Source organism: Vombatus ursinus, unplaced genomic scaffold, assembly GCF_900497805.2.
Source record: "Vombatus ursinus unplaced genomic scaffold, bare-nosed wombat genome assembly UNPS02014820.1, whole genome shotgun sequence".
Classification (NCBI taxonomy): Eukaryota; Metazoa; Chordata; class Mammalia; order Diprotodontia; family Vombatidae; genus Vombatus; species Vombatus ursinus.
Window position 1 is genome coordinate 11440802 of NW_020954598.1, and position 14301 is coordinate 11455102.

General features: G+C 39.8%; 1 protein-coding gene across 1 annotated transcript in view; it reads left to right on the forward strand.

The window, feature by feature from the left end:
• GRB10 (growth factor receptor bound protein 10) overlaps nt 1–13053 on the forward strand; it is a 294569-nt gene extending 281516 nt beyond the window's left edge. The window contains exons 17-21 of the mRNA XM_027837264.1: nt 1014–1130; nt 1975–2041; nt 4657–4744; nt 6954–7047; nt 9805–13053. Coding sequence (XP_027693065.1) covers nt 1014–1130; nt 1975–2041; nt 4657–4744; nt 6954–7047; nt 9805–9951 — 513 coding nt within the window. The 3' untranslated portion in view covers nt 9952–13053. The remainder of the gene's footprint in view (nt 1–1013; nt 1131–1974; nt 2042–4656; nt 4745–6953; nt 7048–9804) is intronic.
• The last annotated feature ends 1248 nt before the right edge of the window (nt 13054–14301 follow it).

Sequence of the window (14301 nt, forward strand, 5' to 3'; positions counted from 1 at the left end):
AAATGGATAGAGTGCTGGGCTTGGAGGCAGAAAGACCTGAGTTCAAATCTGGCCTCCAACACTTACTGGTTATGTGATCCTGGGCAAGTCACCTAACCTTTGTCTGACTCAGGTCCCTCAACTGTAAAATGGGCTAATAGCACACACCTCACAAAGTCATTGTGAGAACCAAATGAGGTAATATTGGTAAAGTTCTTAGCACATAGCACACTTAGTCAATGTTCCTTTCCATCCCATTCATATATGTCCAAGGCAGGATTGAATCCAGGTCTTCCTAATTAAGATTTTGCATATCAAGAGACAGCCTTCTCCACTCTACCCTGTCTCCAGTTAACCCACAGAAGGAGTTCCTTCCTTAGCTCCCTCCTATTGTGACTGAAATCTGAATTTATTTTTTCTTTATTATCTTCACCTTTCAAGCATTTAATACATGTTGTTGGAAGGTGGGGGTTGAGTTCTTGTCATATTACAATGATGTTTTCTGAGGAGAAAAAGAAGAGCAGGGAAGCCCAGGAGACCAAGACAGGGAGAGAGGCCTGCTTCCTGGGGCAGATTGTCCCTCTATGTCAGTTGATATCAGCTTCCACGAGCACTTTCCCTGGAAGAGCTACTAATCCTGGTTCATTTCTCTGATAATAGAAGGAGCACTCATCTAAAGGGAAAAACCCCTAAACTTGACCAGGAGGCCTCTTCCACAAGTTAGAAAACCAAAGGATTCTAGGGTGACAGACCTTGAGGGCTTTTATTTTATGCATGAGTACGTTGAGGCCTAAGGTGGCAAAATGACTGGTCCCTATGTCAAACTGTAAAACAATGGTAGACAGGAAATCTCCTGAAACAAAGATGGGAAACTTTCTGTTTTAAGGAAATAAAGATTTTTCAGCTACCACAATCTAAAAATTTGTTGAATGGAGGGGGTAGAAGCAGGATTTTTTTCTATTTTTATGATGCTTACTTAGTACCCTCTGCATGCTGCTGCAAGTTTTAAAACAGCCTGACCTGTTCCTTTCCAGCGCAGTGTGTCTGAGAACTCTCTCGTAGCAATGGACTTTTCCGGTCAAACAGGAAGAGTGATTGAGAACCCTGCTGAAGCTCAAAGCGCAGCCTTGGAAGAGGGCCATGCGTGGAGGGTAACATAATCTGTCCCCTCTCCTCTTTACTAAGCCCCTTTTGTGAGCTTGAACCTGACATGCCACTATGGGGATGTGCCAACAGCCAGTGTAGATTAGTTCTTCTATGGATTATTCATACCTGTGTATTAGAGTTCAGGTCTGCAAGAAAAAAATTTCCATATTGGAGCATTTCTCTCTCATTCACAACTAGCTCGTCTCTGCCTTGGGGTATCTAGAAGAAGGTTGAAGGGGAAAACAGACATAACAGATTCTTCTTGACAATTTGCAAACCAGTTTTTGCAGACAAACATGTCAAATTAACCACATTATTTTATAGAAGGGGAAAAAGCCTGTGCTGTCACTCATGGCTTTCTCCCACTCTGTTTGACACTAGATTGTGCAAGAGGAAGGACACCTGGAATGAGTTGGACAATTTTTACTTTTGTGATGTGCACAATGAGTAGAGTACCTTATCCTCATACTCTTCTGCTAGTGGTCATTGGTCCATATCAGACATGACCAGCGAGGGCACTCTTTGAAAGACAAGGAGAGCCTCTTTATCTACATTGACAGAGTTGGAAATAGACTTAAACACACACACACACACACGTCTTTTGTGAAATGAAAATTTGTCTAGCTCAGTCCAGACAGGACCCTTGTTTCCTTTCAGGTACAGAAGGTTAAGGGCCATTGGTAGAGGTTGTGTACTCATCCAATCACCTCTTCAGAGTCTGCACATTCTGAGGCATTTCCCTTTTCCCAGATTTTCCAGCTCCTCTTACTGGGTTGTATCAGGGTTGCATGTCATGAGTCATCTATTTGGTCTTAAGTGTTAATTGAGGGAATTTGGTTTCTTTTGCAGAAACGAAGCACAAGGATGAATGTCTTAGGTAGCCAAAGTCCCCTCCACCCTTCTACGCTAAGCACAGGTAAATTTGGGATGTCAAATAGGTGACTGACTTATTTGTTTATTTGGAAAAGTGCTATTCCCAAAGGCTGTTTGATTTACTGGAAGAACGCTAGATTTGGCTTCATACAAGTTTGGGGCTCTGCTGCTCACTACTGGGTGACCATAGGCAAGTCAGTCATAATTCTTCTTGGGGCCTCAGTTTTCCTCATGTCTAACATGAGGGCAGTCTCCAAGGTCCTTTCCAGGACTAAAATCCCATGATGCTACCATGCTAGCCCATCTTACACTCCAGGAGTTGTACTATAGGAATTAATTTCACTCAATTCAAGTAATACATCAAGTTCTGCTAAGCACCTACCTCTCCCCTTTTGGATCACAAGTTCTGAGATGGAATGGTTACTTCAAGAACAATTGTTTTCCCATACCTGCTATTTCCATGCCATCTCCTCTTATCCCAAAAATTTCCTTGAAAATTTTCTGTTTGTGCTTATGTATGTACAAGTCGTCTCTAAGCCCTCTGAGGGGAGAGAGTATTTCTGTGTCCATATCCTCAGTGCCTGGAGCAAAGATGCTTGGTAAATGTTTGTCCATTAGTATGTACTGGACATTGGACTATGTAATGGAGGAGTACGAAGACAAATATGAACAGTCCCATTCCTCCAAGGCTGTGCACTGACTACCTCAGACTGCTACTTTTTCTGCAATTTATAGTATGAGGGTGGAAATTACAGGTATGAAAAGTAAAAAATGCAGAGGATATATTAAGTAAAATGCATAGTTTTCTTATGGTAGAGTGGGGGTACCAGCAACTGAAGTGATCAGATTAAACCTTGGATAAGGGTTGTTCTGTGAGCTGAACAATTAAGGAAGTCAAGGATTCTGCAAGGTACTAGTGCATTCCATGCATGGGTGATAGCCTCTGCAAAGCCATGGAGATGGGTAATGAAATGTCATCTAGGGGCCTGTTAAGGAGGCTATTTCATCAAATTTCTCTACAATCTTTTTTTTTTTTTTAAATTTAACAAAAATCTGTTTTCTCCCTCTCCTGCCATATTGAAAGGGAAAAAAGAACAAGAAAACCTTTGTAACAATAGGCATAATTTGACTAGGTTTTGAGTATCTGAAAAGGGGTACCACTATTCCTGAGGAGAGGAGTAGTACAACGAGATTGGCAGAAGATAGGCTGGACCCAGACTGTGAAGGGTTTTGAATGCCAAATGGGAGCCATCAGAACTTCTTGAGCTGGGAGGTGACAAAGTCAGACTCTCGCTTTTGAAGCATTCCTTTGGTGGCTGTGTGGAGCACTGATGGGGAGGGGAGAGACTGAAGGCAGGGACACCCAGAGAGATGATGAGGGCCTAAAGTAGGCAGTGGTTATATGGGGGCATACACACACACACACACACACACATACACTCGTAGGAGGTAGTGGGGGCAGAGAGAAGAGAATGAATGTGAAGAATGTTGTGAAAGTAGAATCCACAAGGCTTGGCACATGATTTGGCTGTGGACTGTGAGGGAGCAGTATGAGAGAGTAGAATATGACTCCTCCAAGACTGAAAACCATAGTGACTAGAAGGATGGCAGTACATTCAATGGACATTTTTTTTTTTTTTTAAGGTAGATGTTAGGAAGAGGAGAGGGTTTGAGGGAAAAGGGTAATGAGGTCTATTTTATATATGGAGGCATTTCTTACTTGCTTTCCTGTATCCAGTCTCTCTCTTCACCAATCCATGTTTCATGCAGCCTCTAAAATAATCTTTCAGGCACAGGTCTAACTATGTCATTCCCCCTACTTAAAAACCTTCCGTGGCTCCCTGTTGCCAGAGGATTAAATAACAACTTCTTATCTTGGTTCTTAAGAACTTCAACAATCTGGTTAAAACCACCTTTCCTTTCTTATTTTACATTATTCTTATTCCCATATGCTTCATTTTTATTTATCAACCATAAATGGCTCTCCTCCTCTATCCCCAAAGTACCCATACCATCTGTGACACTCAGAGGTAGGCACGAATTAATGCAAACAGTGAATCCCACATAGTTGAATTTGCATCATTTGCAATTTGTAATTTTGTAAAACATGGTCATTGGTTCCAGCCCAATGGAAATATACAGCACAAATTCCAATAATGCATTTGATTGGTTATTCACACTATTTGGGAACTAGCTGTAATTGTATACATGTCATTTCTTTCCTGATCATGTGTGAATTTCTCATGATCTGTAGTCCCACATCACCAGTTGCATATTAGAAAATTTTAGCTGGAAGTCCCTTAGCCATCTTCTTCTCTAAAATGAGGGTATTAGTCTAAATCAGTAGTGCCCACTTAAATAGAAATAGATCTCTATATTGACTTAGAAAACCACAAATTAGCATCATCTATGTTGTATTTTCATTTATTTTGTTAAACCTTTCCCAATTACATTTTAATCTGGTTCATTTGTACTCCATCTCTGGTTTCAATGACCTTTAAAGACCCTTCCAGCTCTTAATCTGTGATTCTGTGATCATACAAAGTTGGGAAGTGGGATGGTTTATGGGAATGGTAGTAAAATGGCAAATGCCATTTCAGACATATTAAGTTGTACTGTAGTAAACCTTAACTCACACTTTCTCCTTCTCTCAAACAGTGATCCATAGGACCCAAAACTGGTTTCATGGAAGGATTTCTCGGGAAGAATCCCATAGGATTATTAAACAGCAGGGGCTTGTGGATGGGTAAGAAAACCATTCAATTGAGTGCCGATAGAAGTTCTGAAACAAATGATAGTGACTAGCAAATGGAACGGTAGTGATAACAATAGCTATCATTTATATAGCACCTACTATGTGCTAGGCACTGTACTGAATAGTTTACAATTATTATCTCATTTGATCCTTAAATATCTGTGGGAGGTAGGTACTATTATTATGCCCCATTTTACATGTGAGAAACTGAGGCAAACAGAGAATAAGTGACTTGCCCAGGGTCACACAGTATAAATATGTGTCTGAGGCCAGATTTGAGTTCAGGTCTTCCTGACTCCTAGCCCATGCTCTGTTATCTACTGTGCCACCGAGCTGGTAGGCAGCAAAGACTAGATCATTGGACTGGATAGTTTGGGTTAGACATGATACTGGCTGCTTATCTTCAGGCACACTGTGGTATCTAGTCCCTGGAAAAGTAATTCCCTCTCATCCTGATTTTATTTCACTGTGATGACTTGTTCTGGGCCATCTGTCCACCCTGATGATTTGATTACATCTACTCTCCTCAGTCAACTATTTGGTAAAAAGCTGAATTTAATGTTTTTTCTTTCTGTGTAAATTTCAGTGTAAAGTTGGTTTGGTTTTTGTATTGCAGTCTCTAAAGAGGCAATGTAGCATAATGGATAGAGTGCTGGGCTTTGAAATGAGGAAAACCAGGGTTTAACTCCTTTCTCCCAAGTGTTTGGGTAAAGTTTTTGAAATAATCTTAATTGATTGATTGGGGGAGAAACAAACTTCATATAATTCTTGCTCCCATTAGCTGTTTTCATCGAAGTCTGAGAGCTTTATACTAGGCCTGTTTCACCTATTTAATGAAATGACCTGGCTCAGAATTGTCATTGAAATTGAATCACCAGTCTTAATATAAGCTGTGACATCAACTGTAAGAAAAACTGAATGATAAATAGTAGGTGACAGCATAGTGCTAATGAGGCAGATAACTCATGTCAACTTTACTCTGTCCCACAGCCCTGATGGCCTAGATCAGGGGTGGAGAATCTGCGGCCTTGAGGCCACATGTGGCCTTCTAGGTCCTTGGGTGTGCAGCCTTTTGACTGAGTCCAAGTTTTATAGAACAAATCCTTTTATTAAGGTCTAGAGTCTAGACCATTTCTCAAAGTTAGTATCTTATGGGGGACAGAGTGTGGATGGATCATCACAAGAATATAAGTTAGGGTTTGTTTTGTTTTTTCCTACCTTCCAGCTTTGGATTATAAGTGCCAGGGCACGGGGAGTACAGGCAGAACTGCTGATCTGATATCTACGCCCCAGATATCAAGTTCATAGTTAGGAAAGAGCTTTCCCTTTAGTTGTGTAAGAACCGGCCCTCAACAAGGGATAAGAACTTACTTTTAACTCCTCATAATAGAGGCAATTATGTGGTATAGTGGACCAGAGTGCTAGAGTGGTATAGAGGGTCAGAGCTGGAGTCAAGAAGACCTGAATTCAAATTTGACCTCAGATATTTTCTAGCTGTATGTATCTCAACAAGCCATTTAACTTCTGCCTCGGTTTTCTCTACTGTAAAATAGGGATAATAATAGCATCTACCCCCCAGGGTTCTTGCAAAGATAAAATGAGATAATATTTGTATAAAGCACTTTGCAAAAAAATTTTTTTTTAAAGGCAGTTGGGGTTAAGTGACTTGCCCAGGGTCACACAGCTAGTAAGTGTCAAGTGTTTGGTCTGAGGCTGGATTTGAACTCAGATCCTCCTGACTTCAGGGCTGGTGCTCTATCCACTGCGCCACTTGGCTGCTCCGAATTGAAAGCTGATTTTAATTTTTTTTTTTTTTTTTTTTGGCGAGGCAATTGAGGTTAAGTGACTTGCCCAAAGTCACACAGTGAGTGTTGTGTCTGAAGCTGGATTTGAACTCAGGTCCTCCTGACTCCAGAGCCAATGCTCTGTCCGCTGCACCACCTAGCTGCCGCACTTTACAAATCTTAAAACCACTATATAAATGCTAGTTATCATCATCATCCTCATCGTCATTGTTATTGTTATTATTATTATCATTACTATTATTATTATTATTATTACTCAGAGTTGTGCAGCTAATAAGGGTCAGAGACAGAATTGGAACCTAGGGTTTTCTGACTCCCACGGGCAGAATTCTATCATGATTTAGAACTGAGGATTTTTACTGTTTTTATATCTGCTATAAACTCATTCTCCTCAGGCTCTTCCTCCTTCGTGACAGCCAGAGTAATCCAAAGGCATTTGTACTCACACTGTGCCATCACCAGAAAATCAAAAATTTCCAGATATTACCTGTAAGTATAGATTTTGCCTGATGATTTTTGTAATCGTTTGCTTTAATCTTAATTTTTAATTTCACCAGGTTTTTTATCTTTAATTTTCCACATAATTTTAAAATTGCAAACTAGAGAAGTTAAGTACTATGGTGTGTATTGATGTTTCACTTCTGCCTCCTCACTCAGAAGATGACCTTCACTGAGAAGTGGAGGCCTCCTCATGGGACTCCTTCAGTTCCCTTCCTCACCCACCCTTCCTCTTACCCACCAGTCATAATAGACAAGGTTGTCATCTGCCTTGACAGCACACACAACCAGAATATTAGAACGTTAGAGCTGACCTAAACCTTAGGCCTTGAATCTTTGAGCTCCAAAAAGGCTTGGGGCTGTGAATTTTGGAAATAGAATGAAAGCGGTCTCTCCACTGGGGAAGGTTGAGGAATAGTCTAGGCAGTGGAGAGTGGTATCTACAGCTGTGGTAGGAGGGACTGGGTGGAGACAGTAGCTTTTCGGTGAGGAACGTACTGTTTGTCACTAGGGGCGGTCCACTTGTCATTTCTAGTAGCCTTTTGCAGATACCAAATACATCTGAGTGTTTGTTACAGCTCCAGTACTCCCTGGTACCAACATGTATCACTGGTATAGTGCCTGAGGGACTACAGTGATGTACAATTGAACCACAGGGAGGGTGATTTTTGCAGTGAGGTTAAATCCCCAATTAATTACTGTGTTTCTCACTGCTTACTCCATTGAGGGTAAAAAAGCAAATGTAGGGTAACTTGGTGTGCTTTGGAAAAGACCAGATAGCATATCTACCTCATTTTCCCCTGTCTTGTCAATAATTATGTAAATACAGTTCTACAAGTGGTACATGGGGCTCTCCTACCCCAAAAGGCACTTGTTGAAATCTGGGGGGAAAGGTTCTCTTGTTAGCTTCAGCCCAGCCTTACTAGAAAGAGAATGCTAGTTGGTCAGGCTAGGTCCTGCCCCTTTGATCAAGTTTTATTGAGTAAGCCTTTTCCTTCGGCCTGAAAATCAAGCTGGTTCCAAAGGAAGTTCATAGCAGAGTAACTAGAGCCTCCTTTTTGGGATAGCATAGAGACCTCATAGTGCTTTTTCTAGAAAAATCTGGAAGAGATTAACAAAATCGAAAGCAAAAAAAAATTAAAGAAAAATAAGCTGGTTTTTTTTTTAAATAAAATAGATAAATTAACTAATTTGATTTTTTTTAATGAAAGAAAAAATGAACTACAGGTAATAAAAATGAAAGAGGAGAATTCACCACAGAAGAGGAAGAAGTAAAGGAATTATTAGATACTTATTTTGACCAATTATGTGTCAGTTTCTGCAAGCTTGACTTTCATAGAGCTTAACTTCCCTATCCTTGCTTCCACATCAAGTCAAAAAGTAAAACAAAGCAATTCTTATGCCTCTTAATAAAATAATTTTCCGTTTTGTACGCCCAGAGGATTTGTGTCTGATTGTATGATATTGCCAGATCCAGAAGGAGCAATTAGCAGACTAATGAATTATTACTGTGTGGCCCTGGCCAAGTTACTTCATATCAGTTTTCTCAAATGCAAAATGGGTGTCATAATGATAGCAGTACTACCTGTTGCACCCAGAAAAAGCACTTAGTAAACCTTAAAGCCGCTATAGGAGTGTGACATTGTATGGTGTCATTAAATTGGCAAAAAGTCAAGAGTTGAAATGCTTTGTTTCTGACATGGATACAATAATGGGTACAGTCAGTGATGCTGGTAGTCCATTCATCCTGTCTACTTATGATCTCTGAGTTGATGCACATAGGTCCCCCAGCTTTGGAAAGCAGACAGATTCCTGACAGGTTTTCTTTATTAGCTCTTTATGTCAACTTTGGAAATTACAGAGGTGTGAGTCATTACTAGGGGTCACTGGGGGTGGGGGAAAAAGATTGTAACCTATGCTTAGAGTCTGTGAAAGGTGCTTCTGGACAGCTGTGCTCTTAGAATTAAGGAGTGGTTCTGTGTTTAAATACGCTGGGCTTGAACATTTTTGCAATGGTGGCAGCTGTCCCACACTGCAATGTTCTATTTTTCATCTGGATCCTAGAAGCTTTATGGTTGTCTAGTCTACTTTTTTTCATTTTACAAATCAGTAAACTGAGGTCAAAGAAAGTTAAAGTGACTTGTCACAAGTCAGGCAGGGAGAAAGTAGCCAAGCTAGGATTCAAACTCCAAATTCAGGACTTCTTTGCCCTATATGCTGTGCTGTGTTTCCTTCAGTAAAGGGGGAGGCGGAGGGAACCACCCCACTCCTAGGAACTAAGGAAAGGCAAGCTAAAACCAAGAGCTTTAATTCAAGGGGGAAATCGCTGTGCTGTTGAGAAGAAGCAGCTTTTGTGGGCACTTGGCCAAACAATCGAAAGTAGGATCTTAGCCCTAGAAGCTGCATGCCCTCCCGAGACCCCAGTTCCCATTCCACCACCGGCTCAGTGTGTGTCCTTAAAGAAGTGGTAGGATCTGTCTCTTTGTCCTTCCTTGGATTTCTCATCCTCAGTTCCTTGGAATCCTCAACATGGCTGCTTGGTAGACCAAGCCATGACTATACTCTTTGAGCTTTAGTTAAATTTTCTACCTTACTGTGATGCCCCCTACTATTTTGCCATACAGTTCATTTGTACTATTTTCTGAAATAAAGACTAATTTACCAGCCCAGAATTCTGGGCTTTTCTCTAATTACAGTAGATTTTTTGGGTTGTGCCATCTAATGTTGAAAGTGTTTTTGTTCCTATAGTGTGAGGACGAGGGACAAATGTTCTTCAGCCTTGATGATGGAAATACCAAATTCACCGATCTGATCCAACTTGTTGAGTTCTACCAGCTAAACAAAGGAGTTTTGCCTTGCAAACTCAAACATCACTGTATCAGAGTGGCCTTATGACCTTGAATTTGGCTCTTGGTTGAAGACTGGATTTGCTAGAAGAATAACTAAGAGAAAGTTAACACTGGAATGGATGAGCAGGTCTGTAAATTGGTTTAAAAGTTATGTTCTGCACCTCAAGACTCTCAAAGGGATGGATTCAGTGGGTGCCAACAGACCAAGATCCTCCTGGTTTGTCCAACACCTAAGAATGATCTGCTGCTGAGTATCCCAGCACACCTTCCTCCCCTTGCCAAATAAAGGAAGGCATGTAGAATTGTGTGCAAATTTGAGACTAAACTGGAATGATCATCTTGACTGGGCCACTTAACAGGAACAGGTTCTGAAGAGAAATCATTGGAAAAGGACTCTTGCCCTGGAATAATCTTGACAATTAAAACTGGTGTGTTTACTTTTTTTGTATTGATCACTTTTTTTTTTTTTTGCACTCCTACTTTGTTTTGGATATTGTATACAGCCTATATTAGGACATGATGTGGCTTTTCAATTCATGGTAGGAGCTAAAAAGTCTCCGCCTGTCAGAATTAGAAGACCTAAAGTGTTGGGTCTCAGCATTTCTCCAAGGGCAGTTTCTGCTCTCAGCTGATTAAAGCAGTGTGAATTCAGTTCTAAAACTATAACTCCACCAACCCAGTGGGCTTTGAAAATCATTGATGAGGTTTTTATCCTTGGGGAAATGACTGGTATACATGTAGCATAATTAATGGACCCAGTCATGAGACCCCAGTCTAGTCATCCAATTTCTATGCACAAATGTTTGAACCTTTTGTTGTTAACATGTGTGTTATATTTTCCTCCCAGCCAAATAGTTTTTATTCTTTAGGAAATTCACTGTTACACAATCACAACTGAATGACCATGCTGGCTGGTTTCTATGAAAAATCACCAATGCTGATCGTGTGCTTGTTAGGACAAATGATCGGCCTTTTATTTTTTTTTAGCTTTATGTCCTCCATGGTCTTTAGTTTCTTTCAGAAACACCACCATATTACCATCATCAGCCTGTTGAAAGGCTAAATAATGCTACAGAATCCAGCCCAAGCCCCTGTCATGGATAGAGTTCCAGGAGTTTAAAAGAAAAATGGCTCCTATTTTGTTTACTGCAGTGAATGTCCTGAATGTCTCCATGGTGAGAAACATCCACAAACAACAAAGTGGACACAGACTCAACCTGACATTTAAGATGTTTTGACCTTGTGACCTCCATCCTGCTGAAAGAAACACACACATACACACACACACACACACACACACACACACACACACACACACACGTAAGCCAGCTGACTGCAAGCCGATTAAGAGTATTTTACTACTGGCTTATGATCAGAATTGCTTCGTTGTCAATGTTTAAATTGAATATTTAGTCATAACACAATATTGGTTTTCCTTTTTTCTGATGAGCCGGAAAGACCGTGGCTACGGTCTTTCCCGATTTTCCATCCCACATCTCCCAGTCCTTGCCTCTTAGCCCGAACATAGAAACCAGGCATGAAAAATAGCCATTTCCCCTTTTCTCTACAGATTGGAAAGTGCTTACTTGAAAGGGTGTTCAGACTACTGTGGTGAACAAAATAGTTTTCTTTTAACCTAGCAGTGAGAATGCGGACCGGCTCCCTGATTGGTGTTAGCCACTGGATTGCTTTAAAAATCCTCTCTGCTGAAGGAAAAAATCATTTCATACTGCTCTTTGGTCATCATATATAGCTTTGACAGTAGTTTAAGACAAAAATGTAACAAGCTTAAGTAATACATATCAGCTATAACTATGTCGATGGTATAGAAACACTGTATTTTAGTTTACAGATCACATTCTAGTATTTTCCATGAAATGTCTACTTAGAAGATGGAGATTTTTTTTTTTTAGCAAAATGTGTTTTTCAGCTGCAATATGGAACTGCATTTTCCTGCCTTTTTTTTTTTTTCCCTTTTAGCCACTCTTTTCAAACAATCAGAAATTTGGCTAATAACTGTTCATATTTCCAACTTCACTTTGCATGCGTGATTCAGCCTCACTTTGGGGGGAAGACACAGCTATTATAAACTTTTCTATTTGGTGGATTGAAATAAACCTTTTTTCGGTTTTTTGGCTATAAGATTTATTTTCTGTTTACATAGATTGGTTCCAATAATTCATTTCCCCCCTCCACCCCACCCACCACCAGTAGACAGCTAGTATTTGCAGTGTTTTGTATTTATAAACTTGCATTTTATTTAAATGGAGATAAATAAAAGTTTGACTCTGAATCACAATTTTGTACGTATGTAGATGGTTGACTTAGTCTTTTGTACTTTTCCAGCCTAAGTGAACTGTTTGAGAAAGTAACCAGTCTCAGAGTGGTCACAAGCTTACTCTGCCAGCTCACAGCTCACTTTCCACTTCCCTTTGTGCTGGGTCACTGAGAGAGCACCACCCTATAACAAACAAACCAACCAACAAATCCAGTAGAATCAGCTGGGTTCCAGCTTAGCAAACCAAGGACTGAAGGACGTTTGACTTTTATTTTTGTATTTAAATGACATGAATGTAAAGGGGACGCTCAGGGTTGTTTTGGAGCCTGTTGAATTTTTTTTTTTGTCTTTGCCTGTGATTTTTATTTTCTAAATGAAAACTTCATGTAGCAATCTTGAATATGTTGAGAAGGAAAATGCCAAACGGTTTTGGTAATAAAGTTAGTAGTTAAGTTATGTTACACTAGGTGTTAAAGTACAGAAAGCTTTTATTTGTTAAACCTTGAAGAAACACGTGCCTCAGTTTAGATGTTTTGTCTTATCTTTTCTGCACTAAATAAGTACCTGACAGTTTGACCAATCAATGCACCTTTCCAGTGGCAAGACTTGCTTATCGTAAATTATATTTGTCACAATGCAAGATGTAGTAACTGTAAAATGGAATAAAGTTGAAAAGTTTTCAGGGAATGCAAAAGGTATTAACTTAAAGACAAAACTTTTATTCAGTATGCTTTGCTTCATACTGTAAATAGCTTTTGGGCTTGTGAACCTAATTGTAATCTGTCTTTCAGGTATTTTTGTACAAATAAGGGACTGATATTCTGTTTCTTGTAATTAGAAATAAACATTAATACAATGCTATTCATTTTATACTGCTGTTAATATCTGGTTTCTATGTTTAAAACTTTTTTTTTTTTTGCTGATTATCAGGCAAAATACTGAAAGGTTCTTAAGATATTAAACTTGCTCCAATACAGTAATGGACCTGTGATCTCGTCGTTTATATAGGTGTTCCTTCCAACGACACAGATCGCAACCCATCCACGCCTGACCATTCTGTGTGAGTCTAGTAGATGCCCTCCCATAAATTTACTGTGGGATCCACCCAGTGTGCTGAGGCCTTTCCTATATTTGTATGGATACCAAAGGAGCCCCAGAATTAATGATCCCCCCTTTCTCTTTGAAACCAGTTCTTCTGGTTTTTTTTCTGGCTGTATGTTTACCTGATAACATAATTTAAACTACTGCTCCTGGGTAATTTCTTCTTTTTAATGTGGTGCAACCTATTCACTTGAAATATTTTTAAAAAGATACTTATTTCCAGCTTTTAAAATGGGATTCAAAGTACCAGAAGTAGATTTAATTTAAAATTTCCAAAGTTACTAGCTATAGATCTGTAGTTTAATGGAGCTATTTTATTGCAAGAAATTTGGAATTTCTTGTACGTGGAAAGTGACATAATCTTCTCTTCTCAGCGTACTGTTCCCCAATTCCATGCTGCCTCTTCAAGCCTAAAACTTAGTGAAAATGTTAATAAGAATTTTGGGATAATAAAAAAAAACAACACAGTTAAGGGACCTGGTAATCAACTGATACATGTGTTTATTTTTCTTTTTTTTTTGAGCTTATTTTAAAAGTTCTATTCCATACTTCTCACTATTAAAAGATACATTTTGCCATTGCTGAAATGCCAAGTTCTGGATCAGGTTTCAATGTCTTTTATTAGAGGGATATTTCATATCTGCAGACTTATTTCCTACTGTCTGCAAATATGCCCACATCTTCCCCGTCTTCATCATTGCCTTGATCCCTGCATTGATTCTTGTATCCCCTCTGGCCTAGATCTCTCCCACCCTTGACCAGTGTACAATAGGGGTCTCCATTTTTCCTCTTACTTTCTTCTTAACCCTTTGGCTTCCAGCCTGATTCCAGTGAAGCTTCTCTCTCCAAAGTTACTGGTGATCTCTTAGTTGCCAAATCCAATGGGCATTTCTCAGTCCTCATTCTCCTTGACTTTTCTGCTGCCAGTGACACTGTTAATCACTCTCTTCTCCTGGATACTGTCTTTTTTCTAGGTTTTCAGGACACCACTCTCTCCTGGATCTCCTGACTGCTATC